The sequence below is a fragment of the Tenrec ecaudatus genome, chromosome 8, assembly GCF_050624435.1.
Source record: "Tenrec ecaudatus isolate mTenEca1 chromosome 8, mTenEca1.hap1, whole genome shotgun sequence".
Classification (NCBI taxonomy): domain Eukaryota; kingdom Metazoa; phylum Chordata; class Mammalia; order Afrosoricida; family Tenrecidae; genus Tenrec; species Tenrec ecaudatus.
In genome coordinates, this window is record NC_134537.1 from 69033035 (window position 1) to 69058569 (window position 25535).

At 39.9% G+C, this 25535-nt stretch overlaps 1 protein-coding gene across 1 annotated transcript in view; it reads left to right on the forward strand.

Moving 5' to 3' along the window:
- LOC142454352 (myomesin-2-like) overlaps positions 1-8376 on the forward strand; it is a 109829-nt gene extending 101453 nt beyond the window's left edge. Inside the window, exons 32-36 of the mRNA XM_075555685.1 lie at positions 4910-5073; positions 5330-5366; positions 6098-6120; positions 6729-6784; positions 8059-8376. Of these exons, the coding sequence (XP_075411800.1) occupies positions 4910-5073; positions 5330-5366; positions 6098-6120; positions 6729-6784; positions 8059-8376 (598 nt within the window). The remainder of the gene's footprint in view (positions 1-4909; positions 5074-5329; positions 5367-6097; positions 6121-6728; positions 6785-8058) is intronic.
- The last annotated feature ends 17159 nt before the right edge of the window (positions 8377-25535 follow it).

Here is a 25535-nt window from a genome sequence, read left to right on the forward strand (position 1 = left end):
CACCTACCTGGATGTAGGTATTCAATCTCTTGTATTTCTTTTGCACAAATGAGAAGAGACATGTATTTTTAAAAATCTACTTTTCTTATAATGATAGAGAATATTTTTAACTTGTTTCTGGAGCACAGAGTAGCACTGCCGGCTGTTGTGTGATGGAATTGCTGGCTCATGGAACCATGCTTGCCTCCTAGTCAAAGCCTGGGGTTGTACCAGAGCCTGGAGTTTTAGTAGTAAAATATTCGGGGTTTGAGGTACTGCACGGAGTCAGTCAATGAATGACGGCATTTTCTGGACACCTCTCTTTCCATTGCAAAGATTTTCACTTTTCAACACCAGCTGCATTGAGGCTACAGGTACGCGCGTTTTCAAATGGTCTACCCAAATTGTGAGGCTGCTTTAATAAAACTCAATCCAATAGTGTGCTGACTGAAGTCAAACTTAAAAATGAAATCATCTTTACGGCTCAGTGGGTCAAAGTGAGGCAGAGTGGAATAGTTCATAACAGTCAGTCTCTACTACTCTGAGTCAAACCCCAAACCAACTCACTGCCATTGAGTTGATCGTGACCCATGGCAGCCCTGTAGGACAGCGTAGCACTGCCCCCCTCTGTGGCTCCTGAGACTGGAACTCCTAAGGGCATAGAAAAACCTAATCTTTCTCCTTTGGAGTGACTGGTGGTTTCAAACTGCTGACCTTACGAGTCATAGCGCAACACATTACCCACTACGCCACCAGGGCTCCTCTTTGCCACCTGGGATCTGTATTCAATTACATCATAGCAAGTGAGGCATTTGCATCTATTTATTGTAACATTGTGACTGCTTTAATCTGTCAACAGATATTTACTTAAGTGGTTGAACACTCCTCCCTTCCCCTAAAAAAATCAGGTACTTTCAATATAAATGAAAATCAGGTAATCACGTGCACATTCTATAAGTAAATTGCTAATTTTGTAAGGGGAATAGATCACTATTAGAACGGGGCATATTTAAGTTGAACATAACCACCTAAAAGATTGAATTCATCTCTACTTCCAGGAGCATTTGTAAGGTGAATCTCAGGTCAAATGAGTTTCACCTTTTGAATAAAGCTGTATACGATGCGGCTGATAAAAATGGAAACTCTATTAGCTTTTTTTTTCATGCTGTCTAGTACAACAGCTAAACCATTCAAGGCTGTTTCTAGCCATTCCTCACTGAAGGACTATTAGTCAGGCTCTCTCTGTTTGTCTTGTCTGTGTCTCTGTCTGCCTGTCTTTCTCTTATCCACACAGAGCAGAGACTTTTGGGCATCTTAATGTATACATCAGGAGTACAGCAGTTTGGGCATCTTGTTTAGTGCTTTGAGTAAGACATATTTGAATTAATGGGATAAACAACTTTTCCAGCTCCGGGACTTGTGTATCAAGTGCCACTGGAATAAAACGGGACTGCAGTAATTGGTGCTTCTTCTCATTGGAATGCTGACCAGCCTTAACTTGAACTTAGCAAACATAGGCAACCTTTTTATCCTTTCAGCTGTCACCAGGCACAGCTTACAGTTCAGAATGCAAATCCCCAGGTGGGGTTGAAACCATCCCCACCTCAGCAGATCAAGGAGTGAATCCCAAAGCAATGTCCAGAAAGTGCAGAGCAGGAAGGCCGTGTTGTTTCTATCACAGGATTTAGTGAGTCGGGACAGGCAACATGGAGGACTTTATAGATGTATCACAACTAATAGGGAAATCCCCGCCTCATCAACACATTGTGGTTTGCTCAGGAAGCTGAAACAACCCTGTGGATAAGACATGTGTTTGTGTGTGGGGGCATGTGTGCAGCCTATGCACATGAACACACATGCATGCATCTATTTGAACTCTGAGATGCAGTCTAACCCTCACCTCACCAGCTCAAACAAGCACAGTGTGACAAGATGGCTAGAGGCATTAGGTAGTGCTTGGGGAGGAAAAGGAGTTTTCCATAGTCGAGTCAGAGGAGGCTCTACACACTTGTTGAGCTGATGTTTTTGTGAATGTCGTACGGTAGCCTATAAATCATGACAGCCGGCTCAGTTCCCTACTGATCAACAATCAGTGATTGGCCTTTCAAAATCCCCAATTGTGGGCACATAGCGGGAATAGAGACATCTTTGGAAATCAAGCTGTGATTTCCCTATTGTGCACTGATGTCTGTTTATGTTGGGTGTTTGCACAGATGTGATTTTCACTAGTCCAAGCGTTTCAAGGTCTAGGATTGATTGCCCAATCCACCACACAGTACATTTCTTTGGAAGGATTTTTTTCTTTTAGAACTGAGAATGACTATTCAGAATGTAGTTTTCCTTTTGTACATAGAAAACAGTAAGCGCGAATGCTGGAATGGCCTCTCTATCACCTTCACACAAACTCTCCTACTTTGAACACATGGACACTTGGCCAGGGGCATGTACCTTCTGTACTTGTGACCTTGAGCACTCGCAAGTGCTTTCACCCACCCAATGATGAGGAACATGGGCTAATTCATGTTGTCCCTGCCCCCCCCCCCCCCAGCAAGGGACAAAATGGCAGTTTGAACACAGCACCGTCTGCTTTCATACACCATGTTCTTAAGTGCTGGTCTATTCACCCCTGATTTTGCAGTCGCTGGTGAGATATTGCTGCTTTCTCTTTCTTCCTGCTTCGTGTATGGCATATGACCGAAGGTTAACAAAAGTTATTTGACCAAGATATATGGGGTTGTGCCTGGTCTCATCTTCAGTGATGCTTTAGGGTCATCACTTGAAGGGTTTAGGTTTTCAAGATGGCGTGTTTCTTTAATGATCATGCAGTTTTATTTTACCATGACCTTCTTTTGGTAAGAAGTCCCACGGGAGTAAGGGACCCTAGTAAAACAGTGCGTTAAGCATTAGGCTGGTAACTGCAGTCCGTGATTCCCCCCTGAGCTGTGCCGCCGGGAAAGGATGAGCACGTCCGCTCCTGGAGAGGTGCACACTCCTGGAAGCCTGGTGGGCCAGTTCTACTTGGTCTCACAGGGTCACTGAGTTGGCAATATGTTTTTTGCTTTGTTTTGTTTCTCTGCTTGCCTTGGTAGTTAGTGCAGACAGTTACTGTGCTCAGTTAACGAGTGGGTGATTACTCCACCTCACCCAGGGTTGCCTTGAAATAAAAGACGGGTCATCTGTTTTCAAAATATGAGGCATGGAAAACCCCTGCAGGGGTCTTCAAACTTTTTAAACAGAGGCCAGTTCACTGTCCCTCAGACCCATTGGAGGGCCGGACTATAGTTTAAAAAAAAACTATGAACACATTCCTATGCACACTGCACATACCTTATTTTGAAGTAAAAAACAAAACGGGGCCAAAACACCCGGTGGGCCAGAAAAATGTCCTCGGCAGGCTGTATGTGGCCCGGGGGCGGTAGTTTGAGGACCCCTACCTATGGAGTCCAGCTCTCCTCTGACACACCTGAGTTTGTCATGAGTTGGAATCAACTCGATGGGAAGTGGTGATGGGCTCTTGGGACGCAGCTAATGGGAACGGAAACAACTCCCATGCTTTGACTGTCTGCTCTGTGTCAGATATTGGCCAAAAAGTTGCCATTAATGATTGATTTTTTAAACAATCCTAGAAGGTAGGCATTCCTTCTTTTTTTTCTGTAGAGGATCAGAGAGGTTAAGTTATTTGACTGAATTTTATTCTAAAATTAGATGGAAAATCCAACTATGTCCATCTGCAAAGCTCTCACTTTTCCGGTCCAGTTCTGCTTCGTGGCTGCGCAGTGTCTCAGCTGTGCTGTGGACACGCGGGGGGTCCTGCCCCTCTGTCTGGGCTTCTTTCTTCTAGTAGCCCGCGGGCCACAGCTACCCATTCTTCAATACCATGCTCTACGGGCTACTTCTTTCATGAGTATTTGGTAACTTCTCCCTGTTCTCCGCACCATTTACGTCACCGATGTGGGTGTTTTGCAGAGAACACATCTTATGAAGACAACTACTGCTGCTGTGAGCTGCTGTCAAGGTGATTCCAATTCACCTACTGCACGTGCTCAGAGTAGAACCTGTTCCACAGGCTCATCCGGACCAGGCCGGCAGGTCTGCCTGCCGACGAGCATCGAGAGGGGTTCAAACCACCAATTTTTGACTAGTAGTCAGTTGACTAATGTCTCTATGTATTTATTGTGGGTTGATACTGTTTTTTGAATGAAGGAGAAAAAGGAACACAATTATATTACGGTGAGGAAGCCCGTGGAATTCCTTTCCCTAACTAGATGCAGCGAATACTTGGCAAGTTGCAAAGGTAATATAATATATCACATGCCTGACAACCAGACATGGTATCTCGGTTCACTCCAGAGAAGGCACCTTTACGGAGCTGCTGAGGTAACTTCACTCTTCTGGAGATGGTACACGTGAGAAATAGATTCACATTCTCATTTTCACTCTATCCCTGAAGCCCCTTGCTTTATGTTCCCCTGGCTATACTGTTGACAATCTTCCCCCTCTTTCACGAAGTCAAGTAGCTCTGGGAAGTAATTTATATACATAGGCCTGGTGTAAATACGTCGAATTTCCATGCTGCAACTGCCAGACGGCTGCTTTTTCTCCCTGCCACAGAGGCGATGCCGACTCATGGTGACTGTTTCTCCTGACTCCCTTAGAAGAAAGGAGTCATATCGAGTGTTTCCAAGTCCATTCTGGGGACAGTGTATAATGATATCATTAATGATAGTGCATCCTGACAAAGTACCAAGTCTACTAGTTTTAAAACATTTTTAGATCTGAACTACAGATGTAGTTAATACATTTCCTGTGATATTAGCAACACATTAGAAAAGATTTTCACCCAAACACTTATAATATTGCTCCATAGGCATCTTTCATATAATGTGGCAATTGTGAATTGACATCGGTTATTCCTGTTGCTTTTTTAAAGAGATGCTAAGATTGCATCGAGTGAGCATATGCGAGCAGGAGGGAGTGCAGAGATGGCCTGGCTGCAGATTTGTGAGCCTACTGAGAAGGATAAGGGAAAATACACCTTTGAGATTTTTGATGGCAAAGACAATCATCAACGTACTCTTGACCTATCTGGACAAGGTAAGCTGACAACTTTTTAAACTACTAATTATTTTGTATGTAGTGATCTAATTAGAATGCTGAAAGGAAAGATGTATGTCAAGAAGCAATATGATGTGATAACATTTGCTCAAAGGAAATTACTTCTGAATCAATTTACTCATTTAGCTTTTTTTCCGTTTTCATTAACTGAATTCAAAACAGTGCTTCTGAATGAATTAAAAAAAAGGCTAAGCCCATTGAAACAGTTAATGACAAAAAAAATCTTTCATTGCAGCCTTTGATGATGCATTTGCAGAATTCCAGCAACTCAAGTAAGTCTGCATGCTTGGTTATTACGTAATCTTAGGATCTCGTTGACTTAGAGCCACGTTGTATATGTGTGGGAGCGTCTGTCGGTGTCGGAAAGATTCAAGGAATGTGATCACTTTGTGCAAAGCAGACATTCTTATAAACTATAAATTTAAAAATTAACATTTATAAATTAATCTTCAAGAGGCATAATCACTCTGGACTACTTTAAATGATTAAAAAGAAAGATTTATAAAATAGTGACAATCATGGGAAGACACCACACAGAGCAATTTAAAAGGAATAACTTGATATTTTCTTTTGCGTCTAGTGTCTGAATTATAGAATATCCAACAGTTCTTGATCCATATTATATATTTAATTAAAATTAGTTGAATGACTAAGATAAATATGAAACCAAATGATTTAAAAATATCAAAATATCTTCAGTGTAATTTAATGAACTAATTGGGAAAATATCTCACCAACTTCTGCTTTGGAATTTATGTTTTAGCATCTGGGAAATATGGTTATTTCCTTCTCAAAATGGGTAGTGGGAGGCATGAAACCAATGTGAATTCACAGATCTTTATTAACCTAAGCACGTTTCTTCACAGAGAAATCAAACATGTTTCTTTCTTTCTTTTGCGTTCATCTCTACCAAATCCCTTAAAAGTGTGATTTTTTTTTGTTTTTGCTAGCATTTTCTCAATGTTCTTTTCTCACTTTCCTTCCTGCCTCCTTTAATTTCTAGGGCAGCGGCTTTTGCAGAGAAGAGTAAGTAAATGCTATATTATTTCAAGAGCAATTTCTTCTTTGTATAGGGCAAAGGGGCCACATTTTAGAGTATTAATTTTATAGAGTAAATAACAAACAGCAAACTCTCAACCCCAATTTGAAAACTCTTATGACCTTCATATACAGGTACATATATTTCTTTAACAACATAGTTTTTGTTACCAGGCCTCCACGTTAGCTCCTTATGAGTTCATCTGGCCTCTTTTTTTATTCCCCTTCTTAACCTCCGCTGGCAGAAACCCAGCCCTTCAGCCACCCGAGAGAGTCTCTATTTCATTAATGTATTGTGGCTATAGATGGTGTGGCTTTCCTCTGATGTTAAACCTTGGTGACATCTTGCTCCTCCTCAAACGCCAGGTCACATACCGTGCTTTCTCTAGCTTTACATGACCTCCCAGGAACAGAACACTTCCTCATAAATGATTTCTGTTGGCCTTTGGTTCATACTTCAACTATATAGATTTGCTTTAGTGACCTTTGCCTGCAGAGTGCAAACACCTCTTTGAACTCATCTTCGTATTAGTCTGGTGCTGACATAGGACCGACTCACTTCATGCTTCCTCAATGAAATCACTTTAATGTTCCAGATCGTGGCAAGGTGATTGGTGGTTTACCTGACGTGGTGACCATTATGGAAGGCAAGGTAAGGAAGGATGCAGAGCCAGAGACCAAGCCGGGGCAGAGTGGGGGTTTATGCATGGCGTACTACAATCCCTTTATTTCACGGCCTAGTCATGGGAAGCTTCGAGGGCATGCTATGTGCTACATGGACTTCAGCCTGCAGAGACTTCAGAACTCCGCACTTGCTCTCCCATCTCTGCCTTATTCTGGGCTGCTTCTGATCATTTTTGTGTATTTAAAAAGGATATAACATCTTGATATTCTGAAACATTTGGTAGTGTCTTCAGCCCACTGGGAAGATGTTGTGTAATCAGGGATCTGAAAGCAGAACGATGGAAGTTGTTGTTGTTGAGGACCTTAGGTCCACACCAGGTTCTGATGCCCTCGGTTCCATAGTCATTTAAAAGAACAGCTTACTAGGAGTGAGGCGAACGTAAGCACGCACTACTACTCTTGTACGAAAATGTAAGGCATACAGCTTCAAGTGTAAATAAAATAGTATCATGTTTAGAAAATGAAAATAAAATTCTTGCTCCAATTTTCAAGGTTATTCTCGAATACATAGATGAAGCGTCTTATTGGAGTTTTCAATTGTTGGCTTGTCAGAGAAAGTATCAATATCTAATTGGTACTTCTTGGTTGCTCCAGTGAGTCTACCTCAATGTCACTAGGACATAGCTACTTGAGAGAGTTTTATGAGGCCCAAAATACAAAAATTTATAGACCTTTTCTTAAGCAGTTAAAGAAAGTCTCGATAGGTCTGAGAAGGAATAATTATGTATTTCATAATAAAGGTGTAATTGAGAATATAGAAATCATTTTACTTTATTTTAGGCTGAAAGCACATTTTAACTCAGTGTCAAGGATGCTTTTGCTACCTTGAACTTACTGGTTATCAGGCAATATATTTACTGGAATTTCATTTGAGACTGATAAAACAGACCCATAAGTCTAAAGATGAAGAACATTTAGAAACAGGCTAAATATATATATACTGTAAAATGTAGTCCTTAATCACCTTTAAATTCTTTAATGAGCTAGGGCCATCCATGAATTCAAAATGAGAGTAAACAGAAAAACTTATCATTGATTTTCCTTATCAGCTCCCTTATGACATTGTGAACTTATTTGCATCCTGTTATCCTATGGATACATTGTGTCTAATACAATGGACTAAATAAATGGCACGAAGAACCTACTAATGTAACGGCCAGGCTGAAAGCTAATGGACTCCACATAGGTAATATACCTGTCTTTTTCTAATTCTTCCTTCTCTGCCACTTTTCCCTTTTGCAGACTTTGAATCTGACCTGCACGGTGTTTGGGAACCCTGACCCTGAAGTGGTTTGGTTCAAGAATGACAAGGATATTGAACTGAGCGATCACTTTGCAGTCAAGATGGAGCAGTCTAAGTATGCCAGTATGACCATCACAGGTGTGACTTCGGAGGACTCAGGAAAGTACAGCATCAACGTCAAGAACAAATATGGAGGTGAAAAAATCGACATCACCATCAGCGTGTACAAGCACGGTGAGAAGATACCAGATGCATCACTACCCCAGCAAGCCAAACCAAAGCTCATCCCTGCATCCAGCTCATCCCCCGCTGAATAGAAGCAGCACATACCCGGAGAAGGAAACAAAATACACGTGTGCATATGCCTGGAGTGCTGTGTGTTTGTTCCAAATGAATAACCATAATTTAAGGGAAGTCACGTGTGGGTAGATAATTAGGCTTTTAATCTGTATTTGTTTATTACTATTTTATGTCATTTAAGTGAAAAATCAAAATATTTCTACAGCACTAAGCAACCTATAATTCCATACGACTCATCGGCAGACACTGGAAACATGTCTAGAAAGGTGAAAGTTAACAGGTTCATTGCTATCTGCACATGGAACAGTAACTAGTGCAATAGGAGCATGTGGTGGGTCTTTTGTAAGGCTGTTGTCATGCTGATAGTGGTGTTTTTGGTAATCAGAAAGTTCTAGTAGCTCTTTGCAGTCTGAGCTGTGGAATCACTTAAGCATGTATACCCTGTTACACTCTGTATTCTCTTGCTTTAGGCGAATAAAACTTTAAAAGGCACCTTGTCATGGTTTTCCTGTACCAAATCATACCTAACTACTTCTGTTCCTTTCCTTGGCTTGTTTAATTATGGATGACTATGGCATTTCAGCACATGCAGACGGTGTGCTTCCAATTCACAGAGCCCGACATGTGCAATCACACCCACCATAGAGCTCCCTCAAACCCTTTTATCCTTAGGGCTCAATGGCAAGGCGATTGCAACACCTGGATCCGAGAGGAACTCACACCAGTATAAGACCTAAGACAGAGTGTATCTGTGTGCAAGCCATCAAAATACTTAGTGGGTATCATTCTGGGAACCCAAAATTCCCAGCAGAGAAAACTTAAATGCATAGATAACCATGTGTTTTATTTAATGTGCTGATCAATTAGCAAAAGAATTAAGAAGAAAGAAAATAGTCATTTGAGATGATCATTGCAGTAGCCATGGAGGAAAAATAAAAACCTGGCTAACTCCCGAAGGTCTCACAGTAAAATCACACGAGAAAATGTGTAGGATGAATATTGCCGTACTTGAAGCTTTACTTGCTATTTTAAGAAGACATTGAAATTCTGCCATAGTAGTCCCATTTTAACATTTTAGTTGTATCGTAAATATGTTGCTTTGTGACACAGAAAGCTTCACTAGTTCAGAATACTTTTCTTTTTGTGTTATTGAGGCCAGTCACAACCCTATGATATTAAAAACAGAAATTTAAATACGTCCCTTACAGCACAAACGCCAGTGGAGCAGGTCTCTGCTCAGGTTAAATGATTATCAACAAGAAGTTTTCATAATTCCCTTCTTCCTTGTTACTCAGGTTAATGTTAGCTGAGTTTGTTATTACTGCAGGTGGAGGATTTCCAAAAACATCTTTGGCAAGTGTAGTCGTGGATAGACGGCCTTGATTTAGCTTAACAGGATTCACTTACTTTCCTGTTTAAATTCTCATTCTAGTACAGCAACTGTGGGTTCAATTTTCCTGATAATTTATTTTATATTGTTCAAAGGAAAGAATTCCAATGGCTGTGAATTTCTTAAAGCTATTTAATATATTTTTAATAAACTTTTAATTTTGGAATAATTTTAGATTTACAGAAGAGTTGCAAGGAGAGTCCTCAGGCAGACCTCCTTCTACTTCCTCTGTTTTTTACATCTTACCTTTGTATGAGTGCCACATATTTATGCTTTTGTATTAGTGCAAATTGATATCTCCTGATATAGGCAATGCCACTATGATTATGTTATAATTGTAATCATTACGAAATGGAGTTTGGTACATTGCTACTAACTCACACTTACTGAGATTTCATAGTTTTTCCAGTTGTAGTCTCTTTGTGTTCCTGGATCCAATCCACATTAATCATGATTATAGTCATGTCACCTCTGCTGGGACTGTTTCTTAGTCTTCTCTTTTTTTCTTTTCTTTTCATGGACTTCACGGTCTTGTGAAGTACTGGCCAGTTATCCAATTCTAAACCAAGGCCATGTGATAGAGTGAATTCTGACTCATAATGACCCTGTAGGGCAGAGTAGAACTCATCTTTTGGGATCCTGAAACTAAATCTTAACAGGTGACCAGACAGTCTCATCTTTTGAGTAACTGATAGGTTATCCTATAGAATGTTGTAGAAATAGCTTGGCAGAGGCATTATCTGGCATCCTTTAGCTTCAGAAGAGATTAGAGTCAGCTCCAAGGCTTCCTCTTTTCCATGGGCAGAGGGCAGACATTCTTCTCTCCATTCTTTTTCAAAGATCATTTTTACTGGGGGTTCTTATAGCTCTTATTAACAATCCATTCATCAATTGTATCAAGCATATTTGTACATATACATTTATTTTCTATTTCTCTAAATTTTAATATAACTAATTCTGACACCGACTGCTCCTTCCAGGGCATAATCTATGTTGACACTGGGTTTGATACTTTGTTGAAATGGCCACACAGAACTTATAGACAATACTTAAAATTATCTGCTTACCAGGAAAATTGTTGCTGTTGTTAGGTGCCATTGTATTGGTTCTGCCTCATAGAAACCCTGTGTCCAACTGAACAAAACAATGTTCGGTCCTTGGCCATCCTCTCCATGGCTGCTATGTTTGAGCCTTTCATAATCCATCTCATTTAGGTCTTCCTATGACCCTCTACTTTACCAGGCATGATGTCCTTATCCAGAGAAGTGTGCCCCCCTGATAACATGTCTAAAATATGTGAGATGAAGTAACATGACACAATTAAGGATCAGTTCCTTGATCAGAATAGCTGGCTGTAGGCATACCTCTTTCAACAGCTCCCGACTGCTCAGCCATCCTCTGCTTGTTTTGCAAAACATTTTTTTGCTGTGTGGATAAATATGCAAGTGCATCCTCTCTACTCAGCTAGCTTTAACCTTAAGGTACTTAGCTCTAGTTCCATCAGTTAGTAAAGTTGGCTCTACCACGTGCATAGAAGCACCCCTCTGTCAGCAAGCTTCTTGACAGAGAGCAAGAAGCTCACTGTGCTGTCTCTTGCTGTCCTTCTGTCACTCTCCTGTTCTTGTTGCCTTCATATGCTTTCCATTACTTCTTGCTCTCTTTGTCTTTGATGTTACAATTCTATCTCTTGAGTAGAAGATTCTCAGCTCAGGAGTTCTGCATCCACAGATCACACTTTACCCCCAGTTCTTCTCTCTTAATGATTGTGAGGTCACCATCTGTTTACTTCTCTCTTTCTTTATAGATAAAAGGCATGATTTGAGGAGGGACATGACTTCAGTTCTGGGGCTGATGAAACAAGGAAGATGACAAGCTTGTGGTTCTGGGATCAATGAATCCAAAATCAGTTGATCAGGCTTCTTCTGTTCACTTTAGTGACTCTGTATTCAAGAGCAGATTTCAGAATCTCTTTTGACATCATTTTGGTCCCCCACCCCACTCTCCACCATGTATATTTAATGATCCTTTACTTTCTTCATGTATGGAGTTCAAATGTCTTCACATAATTCATCTTGTCTTTGTTCATTTGTGTCCAATATGTAAAATCTATTTTTGAGATAGTTTCTAAATTCAGATGGTTTATACTCAATGTTGTACTTTGATTTTGAGCACTTATTTAATTTTGTTTAGCTTCAACTTTGCATAGGATCACTTAATAGCCTGTTTCACATTTAGTCCTTGGCTTTGTTGTAACTCATGATAATCAGCTTCTCCAGTGTCTCTTTCCATAGACATAGTTAATTTGATTCCTTTGTTTTTTACTCAGTGAGACCCACTGGCAATGAATAAGTCATTGGTCTTGCTAAATCCTATCATGATATCTCTAGCATTGTTTCTATCACCAAGATTTTATATATATATATATATATATATATATAATCATTTTATTGGGGGTTCGTACAATTCTTATCACAATCCATACATACATCTATTGTGTCAAGAACATATGTACATTTGTTGCCATTATCATTCTCAAAACATTTGCCTTCTACTTGAGCCCTTAATATCTTCTTCTTTATTTTCAACACTCACATTTCAATCACCAGAAATTATCAATGCATCTTGACAGCATGTTTGATCAGTTCCAGACTAAGTTGATAAATAAGCTTTAATTTATTTATCATTGGCCTTAATATTGGTGAATAAAATTTTATAACTCTATGGCGCATTAGAGTAGTGCTTTCACACTGGGTTGCTAACTCAAGGTCAGCAATTTCATACCATCAGCCATTCCTCTTGAGAAGATGAGGCTTTCTATTCCCTAAAGAGTTACAGTCTTGGAAAACCACAGGGACAGTTCTAACTGGTCCTATATGGTCTCTATGAGTCAAAATCGACTTGGTGGCAGTGAGAGAGAGAGAGAGAGAGAGAGAGAGAGAGAGATTGATTGATTAACTGGTTGTCCTTATAAATGAATAGCTAGGACTTCCAGCAAGATGGTGACTGAATAACACATACCAGAGGGACTCTGCAGAAGAGTCACTAAGAGGGAAATTTCACACTGCCAGCTCACAAAAGGAGCATAATAAAGATAAGTAGGACAGATGCACTAGCTTTTGAGAAGCTAGGGACTTTTGGCTTACCACTCTGAAGGCGGGCTAGGGTTTAACCTTAGCCCCATCAATGTCTCGGCCAGAGCCGGGATCCTTTGGAGCTGGTCCAAGAGCTTTATCTCAACACAGCCATAGCTTGCTGCCACCTTGGGGGCAGAGTTTAAACCCCTGCAGCACCACAGTCAGGGATCGAGTCTCAGCTATATTGTACTTTTGTTACTGTCTCCCCTCTTTTCTCTCAAAGTCTCACTGGCCTTAGGTTTTTGTTTCTTTTCTTTTTATCTTCCCGGTTCTCTAATATGCCATTGCTGACCTCAGGCCACTCCCCTTAGGAGTCTGTACCTGCCTAGGGCGTTCATACCTGCCTTCCACCTAGCTGGGGGAATTCCACCCTCTGCAGCATAACAAGAATCTGGGGAAAGCCCGCCTATCTTCCTCTGGGGGAAGTCCTGCCTGTGTGGATGGGGGAGCTCCTATGTAGTGTCTATATCCCACCCAACTTACTCCAAAGGAAATTCCACCCATCTTCCAGGGGAAGTCCCAACTACATGGATGGGGGAGCTCCTACCTGTCCTCTGTGGGCCCATGTGAGTGAGGGAACTTCCTCCTGCCTCACATGATCTAAGGAAGCTCTGCCAACACTTTCCAGCCCTCCACACTGCTGTAAGAATCTCTGCCCAACCTCCACAGCGATCTCCCTGACTAGGACAATTCTGCCCACCATTTGCAGTGCTCTATACCAAAGCGGGCACACCCACCTGCCTTCTGTGGCACTCCCAGTACATCAGGCAACCCCTAATGCCCTCTGTAGCATCCTAAGCTGTCATAGGCCACACCATCATGGCTTCTTGTGAGATCACTCAGTGTGGCACCATCCTCGTGGGTCCACAACTACCCAACAAGCGTCCCCTGAGAGGATCATTCAAATTGCTTTCCAAATAACAGAACACTGGTTGACTAGGGAAAGAGTGTAGCCAAATGAGGATAAAGCAGCAGACCAATCCCATAGTGCAATTAGCTGCAGGCAGTTTGAAAAAGCATTCCCACGAGTCTCCCAGAGAGATCCCAGTGTTGTTCGACTCAGAAAAATGGCACTGGGCTCCTCTAAAGCAGTACAACCAAAGAGCAATCAGCTCCAATGACCTCAACAAATAACAAAACAAAACAGGAGAAACAAAAGCCAATGTTGGAATATGTCTTGAACCTAACGATGCACATAGAAGACGTAGACATTTATTTGCTACAGAAAGAAATTTTTAGAATGCTGCTTGGAGTCCTACAGGATATGAGGGAAACAATACAGAAAAAGGATGAAATGATAGAAGAGATAAAGATCATACACTAAAGGGAAATGCAAGAGCTTACGGACGAGATAACAAAAACCAGTAGCAGACTCGTGGAATTCACCAATCGACTGGAGGAGTCAGAGACCACACCAGTGACCTAGAGAAAAGCCAAGCAGACTTTAACAAACATGAACAAAAGTCTAATAAGATAATCAGAGAAGCTGAAGAAAACCAAAGAGCTATGTCTGATTCTCTGAAGAAGAACAATATCAGAATGACTGGATTACTGGAGGAAGACACAACAAAAACTGAACTACAAAAACAGTGAGAGAATTCTTGGAGGAAAAGTTCCCCAGCTTAATCAATGAATGAAAACCAGGCAACTGTTCAGGAGGCTGAAAGGACATCAGCTAGAATTAATCCCAGGAAGAAGTCACCAACGCACATAATAGTTAAACTATCCAACTTTGAGAAAAAGGAGAAAATCATAAGAGCAGTTAGGGAAAAATAAGGAGTCATATATAAAGGTTCCCAAGTAAGAATATGCTCAGACCTATCAGTGGATACTATGAAGAAGAGGAGAGAGTAGAATAACACATTCCAAAAATTGAAGGAAAATAAAGCAAATCCAAGAATACCTAGCCAAATTATCAAGATAGATGTAGAAATAAGAGTCTTACCAGACAAGGAAAAACTCAAAGAATACATTAAAAGAAACCCAGTCCTACAAAAGATCCTTGCCAAACCAGTATGGGCAGAAGAACAGCACTCACTGTGCACAAATAAGAGATCTTCACATAGAACAACCCCACCCAGTGGTCAACAAAGAAACAACAGCCCCCAAGACAGCATTGGCTTAAGAGTGGAAAGAATGAACTACACATAAACATGCACAACACACCGATAAGAAAGGGATATAGGAAAACACCCAACACAAAAGGTATAAGATGACATCACAGAGTGCACAGATGGATGTCATAACCCTGACTATCAATGGACTGAACTCAGGCATTAAAAACCTGAGGGTAGCAGACTGGCTTAGAAAAGACACCCATGCATCTGTTGCCTACAGGAGACACATCTCAAGATTCTAGACAAAAATAGGCTGAGGATCAAAGGCTGGAGAACAATATACCAAGCAAACAACAATTCAAAAGAAGCAGGGGTTGCAATCCTAATCTTAGATAAAACTGACCTCAAAGTGAAAACCATAAAGAGAGATAAGTAGGGGCACTATATAATGCTCAAGGGAACAGTAGACAAAGAACCACTGAACATTTTAAATATATTTTCCCCGCACATGAGACCCACTGAATACGTCAGTCAAATGCTCCAAAGGATGAAAAAAGAAATCACAGGAAAATAATTATAGTAGGTGACTTCAATATACTGCTCTTTTGGAAAGATCAATCACAGGGAAAGGAATTCAAGAAGGAGGCTACAGATCTAACCACTACAATTAGATATTATATCTACAGATATCTAAATACAAAATAAATTCACATTCTTTCAAGCCCACATGGCACATACTAAACAGACCACATGCTGGGGCATAAGTCAAATCTGCATAAATTTAAGCACATTGATATCATACAGACCTCTCTCTCTCTGACCATTGTGCCAGAAGGCTGGAAATCAACAAAAGGAAGATGAAGAAAACAAGGGCAAACAATTGGAGCCTAATAGCTCTCTACTGAGAAAGGAGTGTGTACCGGCTGAGATCAGAGATGAAATTAGGAAATTTCTAGAAACCAAAGAGAATGAGAACACGACATACCAAAACTTATGGGACACAGCAAAGGCAGTCATCAGAGGAAGCTTCATAGTAATACATGCACACATGAAAAGAAAATTTACAGCAACTAGAGCAGAGTCAACAGAACAATTCTACTAATAGCAAAAGAAAAGAAATAATTAAAATCAGGGCTAAGATTCAGGAGCAGGAAAATAAGAATACTATGGAAAAATTAACACTGCTAAAGTTGGTTCTTTGAAAGGATAAACAGAATGGACAGACCACTGGCATACCTAACCAAAGAAAGGAAGGAATACATATCAATAGTAAGTATGAGGGAGGAAAGAGGGGATATTACAACAGACTGTAATGAAATCAAAAAGGATAATTACGCAGTACTACAAAGGACTATACTCCAATGAATTCAACAACTTGGAAGACATGGACACATTCTTGGAAAAACAATCCCTCTCTAGACTATCCCAGATGGATGTCCAAAATCTCTACAGACCCCTAGCAATTGAAGAAATAGACAAGGTTATCAAGGGAGTACCAACCAAAAAACCCCCTGGACCAGCTGGCTTGACAGAACAATTCGACCAAGCATTCAGGGAAGAACTGACACCAATCCTACGCAAATTGTTCCAAAAAATAGAAAAAGATTGCAAACTCCCGAAATCCTTCTATGAAGGTAGTATAACTCTGATACTGAAACCGGGCAAGGATCCCCAAAGAATTGAGAACTACAGACCAATATCCCTAATGAACATCGATGCAAAAATCCTTAACAAAATAATGGCCAATAGATTACAAAAGTATGTAAAACAAATCATTCACTATGACCAAGTGGGATTCATACCAGGGATGCAGGGATGGCTCAACATACGAAAGATCATTAGTATTATTTGCCACATTGACATGAAAAACTGTAAGAACTACATGATATTATCGATAGATGTGGAAAACATAATCGGCAACATCCAATACCCATTCTTGTTTAAGACACTCAAGAAGATAGGAATGGAAGGAAAATTCTTCAATATAATACAATCTATATATTAAAAACCAACAGCTAATGTGATAGTCAATGGAGAAAAGACAAAAACAATCCTCTGAAAAGGGGACCAGACAAGGACGCCCCTTATCTCAATTCGTATTTAACATTGTACTGGAGGTTTTAGGTAACAGCATAAGGCAAAGACATCAACGGTATTTGCCTGGAAAAGGAAGAGGTGAAACTGTTGTTATTCGCAGATGATATGATTTTATATATGGAAAATCCCAAAAGCTCTACAAGAGGAGTACTGGAAGCAACAGAGTAGAGGTTTTCAACCTATGGGTTGCAACCACTTTGTGGGGGGGGGGGGTCAAAGGATCCTTTTACAGGGGTTGCCCTATTCATAACAGTAGCAAAATTACAGTTATGAAGTAGTAACAAAAGTAATTTTATGGTTGGGTGATCACCATAACATGAGGAACTGTATTAAAAGGCTGCGGCATTAGGAAGGTAGAGAGCCACTGCAATAGAAGAATATGGCAGAGTGGCAGGATACAAGATCAACAAACAGAAGTCTATTTGACTGCTATACACATTGGACAAGACCACAGAAGAGGAGATCAAAAAGATGGTACCCTGCACAATAGCCAAACACAAATTGAAATATCTAGGGATATACTTGATTATAAAACAAAAGATTTGTATGAGGAAAACTATAGAACACTATTATAAGAAACCCAGAGTGACCTTAACAAATGGAAGAATATCCCATGCTAGTGGATTAGAAGTCTCAATACAGTAAAAATGTCAGTTCTGCCCAAGGCACTACATAAGTTTAATGCAATCTTGATGCAATTACCATCATCTTTCTTCAAAGAATTGGAAAAACTGATTACCAACTTCATATGGAGAGGGAAGAAGCCCCAAATTAGCAGAGCTCTCCTCAAGAAGAACAGAGTGGGAGGGTTTCCTTTACCTGATTTTAGCACATATTATATAGCCACAGTGGTCAAAACCACATGGTATTGGTACAATGACAGATACTCAGACCAATGGAAAAGAACTGAAAACCCAGAAATAAAATCATCACCATACAGACAACTGATCTTTGATAAGGGCCCCAAAATATCAAATGGGAAGTGATTGCCTTCTTCAACAAGTGGTGCTGGGAAAAATGGGGATCTACCTGCAGAAAAATGAAGCAAGCCCCTTATCTCACTCCATACACAGAATAAACTCAAGATGGATCACAGACCTCGAGGTAAAAATCCAAATTATTAGAGCCATCAATGAGGGAATTGGGACAAACCTGAAAACTTTTACACAGGGAATACACAGGTTATCAGAAATAGGGAAGGACACAAATACAGATGAGTCACAAATTGACAAGTGGGATATATTGAAGATAAAACATCTGTGTACATTGAAAGAATTCACCAAGAGAGGAATAAGGGAGTCCACAGAGTGGAAAAACATCTTTAGCAATGATACATCAGATTTTATTACTAAAATCTACAATACTCTGCTAGCTTCCAAAAAGAAAAAAATAATAATTGCCTACTGAGAAGGTGGGCAAAGGACCTGAACAGGAGTTTCACAAGGGCAGAAATCTGAAAGGCCAATAAACATATGAGAAAATGTTCCCAATCTTTAGCCATAAGAGAAATGCAAATTAAAACAACAATGAGATACCACCTGACACACTCAAAGATAGCTCAATTCAAAAATTCAGAAAGCAACAATTGTTGGAGGCGCTTTGGTGAGATAGAAACTCTCATCCGCTGCTGATGGACTTATAGGTATTTATAGCCATTATGGATATTGATTTGGTGATATCTAAAACAGGTGGAAATCGAGCTACTAAATGACCAAGGAATACCCCTACTGGGCATATACCCAGAAAAATTAAGGAACAGACAATGGCCAGATATCTGTTCTCCAATGTTCATTGTGGCCAATGCAAATTAAAACAATGAAATACCACCTGACACCTTCAAAGATAGCCCAATTCAAAAATCAAAAAGCAACAATTGTTGGGCTTTGGTGAGACAGAAACTCTCATCCACTGCTGATGGACTTGTAGGTATGTATAGCCACTATGGAAATTGATTTGGTGATATCTAAAACAGGTGGAAATTGAGCTACTAAATGACCTAGCAATCCCCCTAGTGGGCATATACCCAGAAGAGGCAAGAAAAAAACCATGGCCAGACATCTGTGCTCCAATGTTCATTGTGACACAGTTCACAATTGCAAGGAGTTGGAAACAACCCAAATTTCCATCAACAGATGAATGGATTAAAAAACTGTGTTATCTACATACAATGGAATACTATACTTCCATAAAAAGCAGGGACGAACTCATGAAGCACATCACTGCATTGGAAGAACTGGAGGAAATTATGCTAAGCGAATTAAGGCAAGCACAAAAGGTCAAGTAAAGTCTGCTGAGGTTAGCTTAAAAAAATTCAAAAGAGGCATAGGGAAACATTCCTGGGGTGAGGTTCTGGTAGTATGGCAGGGGCCAGACCAAATCCAGGGATACGTGTGGTAGCCAACTAACATGGAGGAGCAGAAAAAGAAAAAAGACATGGGTGGCAAGGGAACAGGGCCCTAACCCACCTAAGGGGAGGGTATTGTGTATGTCTCCACAGGGAAGGAGGGATTATACTTTAACCTGGTTCTCTAAGACATGAATGCAACATACCAGCATGAAGAGGGGAACCAATAGAGAGATCTGAGGGGCCAACTCCAATCCCAACTACATGGACAGTCCCCCCTCCCCACAGAAGAATTCACTTCAGAGGATAGCACTGAAGCTACAGCTCAGGGAGAGGGAAATGTCTGATCAGAGCACACAGAAGCAAATGAAGGGGAGGAAGAGAGTGGAGCACATCCTGGCCCACCAAGCCCTGAGGACAATCTTCCTGCTCAGAGCAGCCAATGCACAGAGAGGATCATAGGGCTGGCCCCACTATAAGACACGACCTCCCTCACTGACCCATAGAGCTATGGGGGACAACACTGGAGGCACAGTGCAGTGTGGGGATTGTGCACGATGTGATCCCACCACACTAATGCAAAACACTAAGGGTGTGCAACAGAACAGCAAGGGCAGCAGAAAAATGAAGTCCCCAGGGAATACCAAAAATAGACTTTGGGTTCAGGGCATGGCACCCTGTCAGCCTCGACCAGAAAACACTCCTAAAGGTCAATAAACAGACTTTGAACTATTTATAGGCTTTTGCTGTTGTTGTTTTTGTTGTTGTTTTGTTTCCTTTTGTTGCTTTGTTTAGTTCTGTCTTGTTTTTTGTGCATATCATTATCATTGAAGGTCTATCTAGATAAGATAGGCAGGTTAAACAATCTGGAGGAGAAAACAACTTGACTGATGGTTCCGGGAGGACATGGGAGAGGGGAGGTGGGGGAAAGGAAGTGTGTGTTAACAAACCCAGGGACAAGGGAACAACAAGTTGTCCAAAACCCATGGGGTAGGAGGCCTAGTAGGACTTAATCAAGGGCAATGAAATCGAGAGGAAATACTGAAACCCAAATGAAAGCTGAACATGAGAGTGGGACCAAAGGAAAATAAAAGGAAATAGAGGAAAGAATTAGGAGGCAAAAGGCATTTATAAAGGTCTAGATATAGGCATGCACGTGTGTGTGTGTATATATATATACATACACACACGATGATGGGGAAATAGATCTATGTGTATATATGTATAGGTTTAGTATTAAGGTAGCAGATGGACATTGGGCCTCTACTTAAGTATTCCCTCAATGCAAGAATGCTTATTTCTATTAACATGGCATTCCATGATGCTCACTTTCCCGACACGATGGCTGAAGACAAAGCGGGTGCATAAGCAAATGTGGTGAAGAAAGCTGATGGTGGCCGGCTATCAAAAGATATAGCCTGGGATCTTACAGGTTTGAAGATAAACAAGCGGCCATCTAGCTGAGAAGCAACAAAGCCCACTAGCCTGTGTGACCATGGGTTCAAGTATCAGGCAACAAAGACCCAGAACAAAAAATCATACTAATGTGAATAAGGGGGAGTGTGGAGGGGAGACCCAAAGCCCATCTGTAGACAACTGGACATTCCCTTACAGAAGGGTCACAAGAAAGAGAAGAGCCAGTCAGGGTGCAGTATAGCACTGATGAAACATACAACTTACCTCTACTTCTTTAATGCTTCCTTTCTCCCACTATCATGATCCCAATTCTACCTTACAAATCCGGCTAGACCAGAGGATATACACTGGTACAGATAAGAGCTGGAAACACAGGGAAATCAGGACAGATAAACCCCTCAGGACCAATAATGAGAGTAGGGATACCAGGAGGGTAAGAGAAAGGTGTGGGGAGAAAGGAGGAACCAATCACAATGATCTAAATATAACTCCCTCCTTGGGGGATGGACAACAGAAAAGTGGATAAAGGAAGACATTGATCAGTGTAAGACATGAAAAACAATTATAAATTACCAAGGGCTCTTAAGGGAGGAAGAGTTGGGGAGGGAAGGGAAAAAACTGAGAAGCTGATACCAAGGGCTCAAGGAGAAAGAGAATGTTTTGAAAATGATGATGGCAATAAATGTGCAAATGTGACTGACACAACGGATGGATGTATGGATCGTGATAAGAGTTGTATGTGCCCCCAATAAAATGATAAAAAAATAAAAATAAAAGAGGATACAAATAAATTAAAAAGTATAAAAGATGTGCAGATAAGTGAATCAATATTATCCTATTGATAAAGCAATTGGCAAGGACTTAAAATACGATTTTTTTTAACAAATTGATATAATGTTGGAAACTACCACTCATTTATGCTAAGCAATTTGGAAGACAGCTAACAGACTGACTGGAAAAGCTCAACATGCATTCACATTGCAAAGAAAGATGGTACATCAGATGGCCGAAATTATTGAGCAATGTCATTGAGATCTCATGTAAGTAAAGATGTTTCTAGCTATACATTGAAAAGGAATTGCCCGAAATTCATACCAGATTCGGAGGAGGATATGAAGTGAGGAATTTAATTTCTAGATCCATCAAATGAATATTGGCTGAAATAAGAGAATAGCAGAAAGATATATAGTTGTGTTTCATGGACTATACAAAGGTATCTGACTATGTGGATTTTAACAAACTTTGATAAGAGTTCTAGAGCTCTTGATTATACTAAGAATTTGTATATGGATTAAAAGGTAATTGTTTGAACAGATCATGATATGTTTCAGGATTTTAAATCTAGGATAGGTGAAAGTCAAGAGAGAGCTTTATCTTTTCACCAAACATAATCTATGTGATGAAAATATAATCTAAGGGGTTGGATTATGTATAGAAGAAAGTGGCATTATGCTTGTAGGAAAGCCAATTAATAACATTTTAGATGCAGATAACACAATCTTGCTTGCTGAAAATGAAGATTTGAAGCACTTATTGAAGATCATACACGATAGCCTTCAATATATATTGCACTTCAACACAAAGAAAACAAAGATCCATATAACTGAAACAATAAACAACATGTTAAATGGAACAAAGATTGCAATTGCAAAGATTTTATATTACATGAAAAATAATCACCACCCATGGAAGCACCAGTAAAATGCAATAAAACAATATATTACATTGAGTACATTTGCTGCAAAAGGTCTCTGTAAAGTGACATCCCCTTGAGACAGAGGTATGCCTGACACAAGTGCTTTCATGGTGCTTTCAAACACCTCCACATCTGATATGAGAAACACATTTGATATGAGGTGCATAATGAATAAGAGAGATTAAAGCATAATGGATTGATTTGAATTATGGTATTGGCAAATAATATTGAATACATCTTTCAGTAGAACAATTTTGTCTTGGAAGAAGTACAGCCAGAATGCTCCTTCAAAGGGAGGATGTGGAGATCTGGTTCTAGTTTCTAGGTATTAAGGAAGACCTAGTCCTGGGTACACATACTATTCTTGGTATAAAGTCAGTGAAAAAGATGAGCAGACCCTGAATACAATGGACTGGCCCAGAAGTTACAAAAATAGGTTCAAACACAGAAATGATTGTGAGAATGGTGCCAGATCTAAAAGTGTTTCATTCTATTGTACATAAGAGCGTCATGAAGCAGAGATGACTCTACATCATCTAACAACAATGATATCATTAAGCATATGTAACTCTAAGTAATATAAATGCTGGCAGTCCCTGGATGGTGAATGAATTCCATTTCTAAATATTTTTCTTTAGATTGTTTTTATACATAAGTTTGTAATAGTTAGTTTGTGCTAATATGTAATTTCAAAGGCTTGTGTACCTTTCAATGCATGGAAAAATAAATAACCCTAAAGCAAGGAACAAACAATTCCAGATACACTAAAACATATATAAAACACAATAAGAATTAAAATGTTTTGATGCACGTCACAACTCAATTCTCAACTCACTATCACGGAGTCAATTCTGACCCAAGGCAGCCTTGTCGGACAGGGTCAAATTGTCTCTGTGGTTTTCCTAGATTGCAGCTCTGTACTGGGGTAGAAACCCTCGGCAAACCCTCAGCTTCCTCTCTGAAGAAGTTGGTAAGCAGCACCATGCGTAACCACTTTGCCGCAGGGCTCCAGTATGTCACATTGTACTGTCCATTTGTTATTAAGAATAATTTCACAGACCTAAAAATTTTAATATAATAGGTTTTACAGGGATTTACTTATAACTATAGGTTGTTTATATATCAGGTATTCAAAACACAGGAACTGCCTGCACTGATTTTCTAGATTGTCCACAGAAAAATGAAGGGGAAGTCATGGCCTTTGAAAAGAATTAGTTACTTTCCAAAGCATTCACAGAAGGTCTCCTCTGTTTGCAAATCTTTAAAATGAGACATATTTCTTATACGATATTCCAGCTGCATTTCTATTTCTGCAAAGGAATGGCCACTTTTGACGTTTTTTTTTTGATGCCTGAGAGTGTAATATATGCCATCGATGGCACCACATTTAATTCTTCTGTCACGTTCAATGGTGACCAGCATGCTGCGTTCAGAAAAGCCTGTATCTTTCCAATGAAACATTTTAACCCAGCTGTGCAGTGGGAATCTGTCTGTGAACTCTAATGGCTTAGAAAATTAAATCCGTAAATAGATTTAGAAATTAAATTTCATAAAAGTACACTTGCAATAATGATGGCATTAAACAAATGAAGAGATTCATATTTGTGACATAAAACTACTCAGTGTTTCATAAGTGGGTGGGCATTTTGTAAAAGCGTTTTAAAAAAGATATTGATTCAACTAATTTGAAACGAAAGTCAGTTTGTGTGTATGTCAATGAAGAAGAAATCTATAGCCCATGTGCTGGTATTTTCTTACTGCTCTTCATGAAGTTTCTTGTCACTTTAGGGTTCTGGGTTAGTGTCTGGGAGCCAGAGTTACTATTGAGATGCATTTCTAAAAATGTTTTGTGCATTTATAATGATGTGATAACACAGTACTGTGTTCTTTCCTTATCTCTCACCCCAGCTTTGTGTTGGATGGGCATTTTTATTCTCAGTTCTCACATAAATGGGGAACTTCTGACAGCCAGTTTTGGCCCTGTCAAACCAATGTGGCTCTCCTATCTTTTTCTAAAAGGGATATGGAAATGTGTTTAGGACTGAAAACACTTGCCATTAGTTCATCTTTGGGTACCAGTGGTTGGGAAAGTAAGTTCTGAGTAAATGGCCTGGGATCTCTCCTCCATAATTCATACAGGGCATGAAAGAAAGATACCAAGCATTTGTTTTTATGTTAAGTTGAATCTCTTCAACTTAATGATCCTACATACAACAGAACATAACACTGCCTGGCCTGTGATATGCTCACACCCACTGCTCTGTTTCAGCCCATTATGATAGCCATTGTGTCAATTCACTGGGTAAAGGTCTGTCTCTTTTTCCCCTGACCTTACCAAGCATGATGTCCTTCTGTACAATTAGTCCTTCCTGAGACCATGTCAAAATTACATGAGAAGAAACCTCATCATCCTCAATTCTAAGGAACATTCCAGTTGTATTTCTTTTGACACAGATTTTTTAATTCTTCTGAAATCCATGTAATATTTAATATTGTTTGCCCACACCCTAACTTCAAAGACATGACTTCTTCTTTGATCTGTGCATGCATATGAAGTAATTGAAAAGGCCATGACATGGGTTAGGTGCACCTTAGTCTTCAAAGTGATGGCTTTGTTTTTGAGTACCTTAGAGAGAGCTTTTGCAGCAGATTTGCCCACTCAGTATGTCTTTTGATTTTCCGACCCCTGCTTCCCTAGACATTGATTGTAGATCCAAGGAAAAGGAAATCCTTCATAATTTCATTGTTCTCCATTTATCATAATGTTACTGGCCTAGTTATGTGGATTTTTCTTATGTTGAGGTGAAATCTGTTTTGAATGGCATCATTAAGATTTTTCAAGTCTTTGCTTTTAGAAAGCAAGACTGTATCATCTACATATCAAAGGTTGCTACTGAGTCTTTTCAATGTTGATGCTATATTTTTCATGTAGTTCAGCTTCTTAGACTATTTTCTCAGCATACAGTTTGAATAGTATAGTGAAAAGACACAACCTTGACACACACCTTTCCTCATTTTAAACAACTTACTATCCCTTTGCTT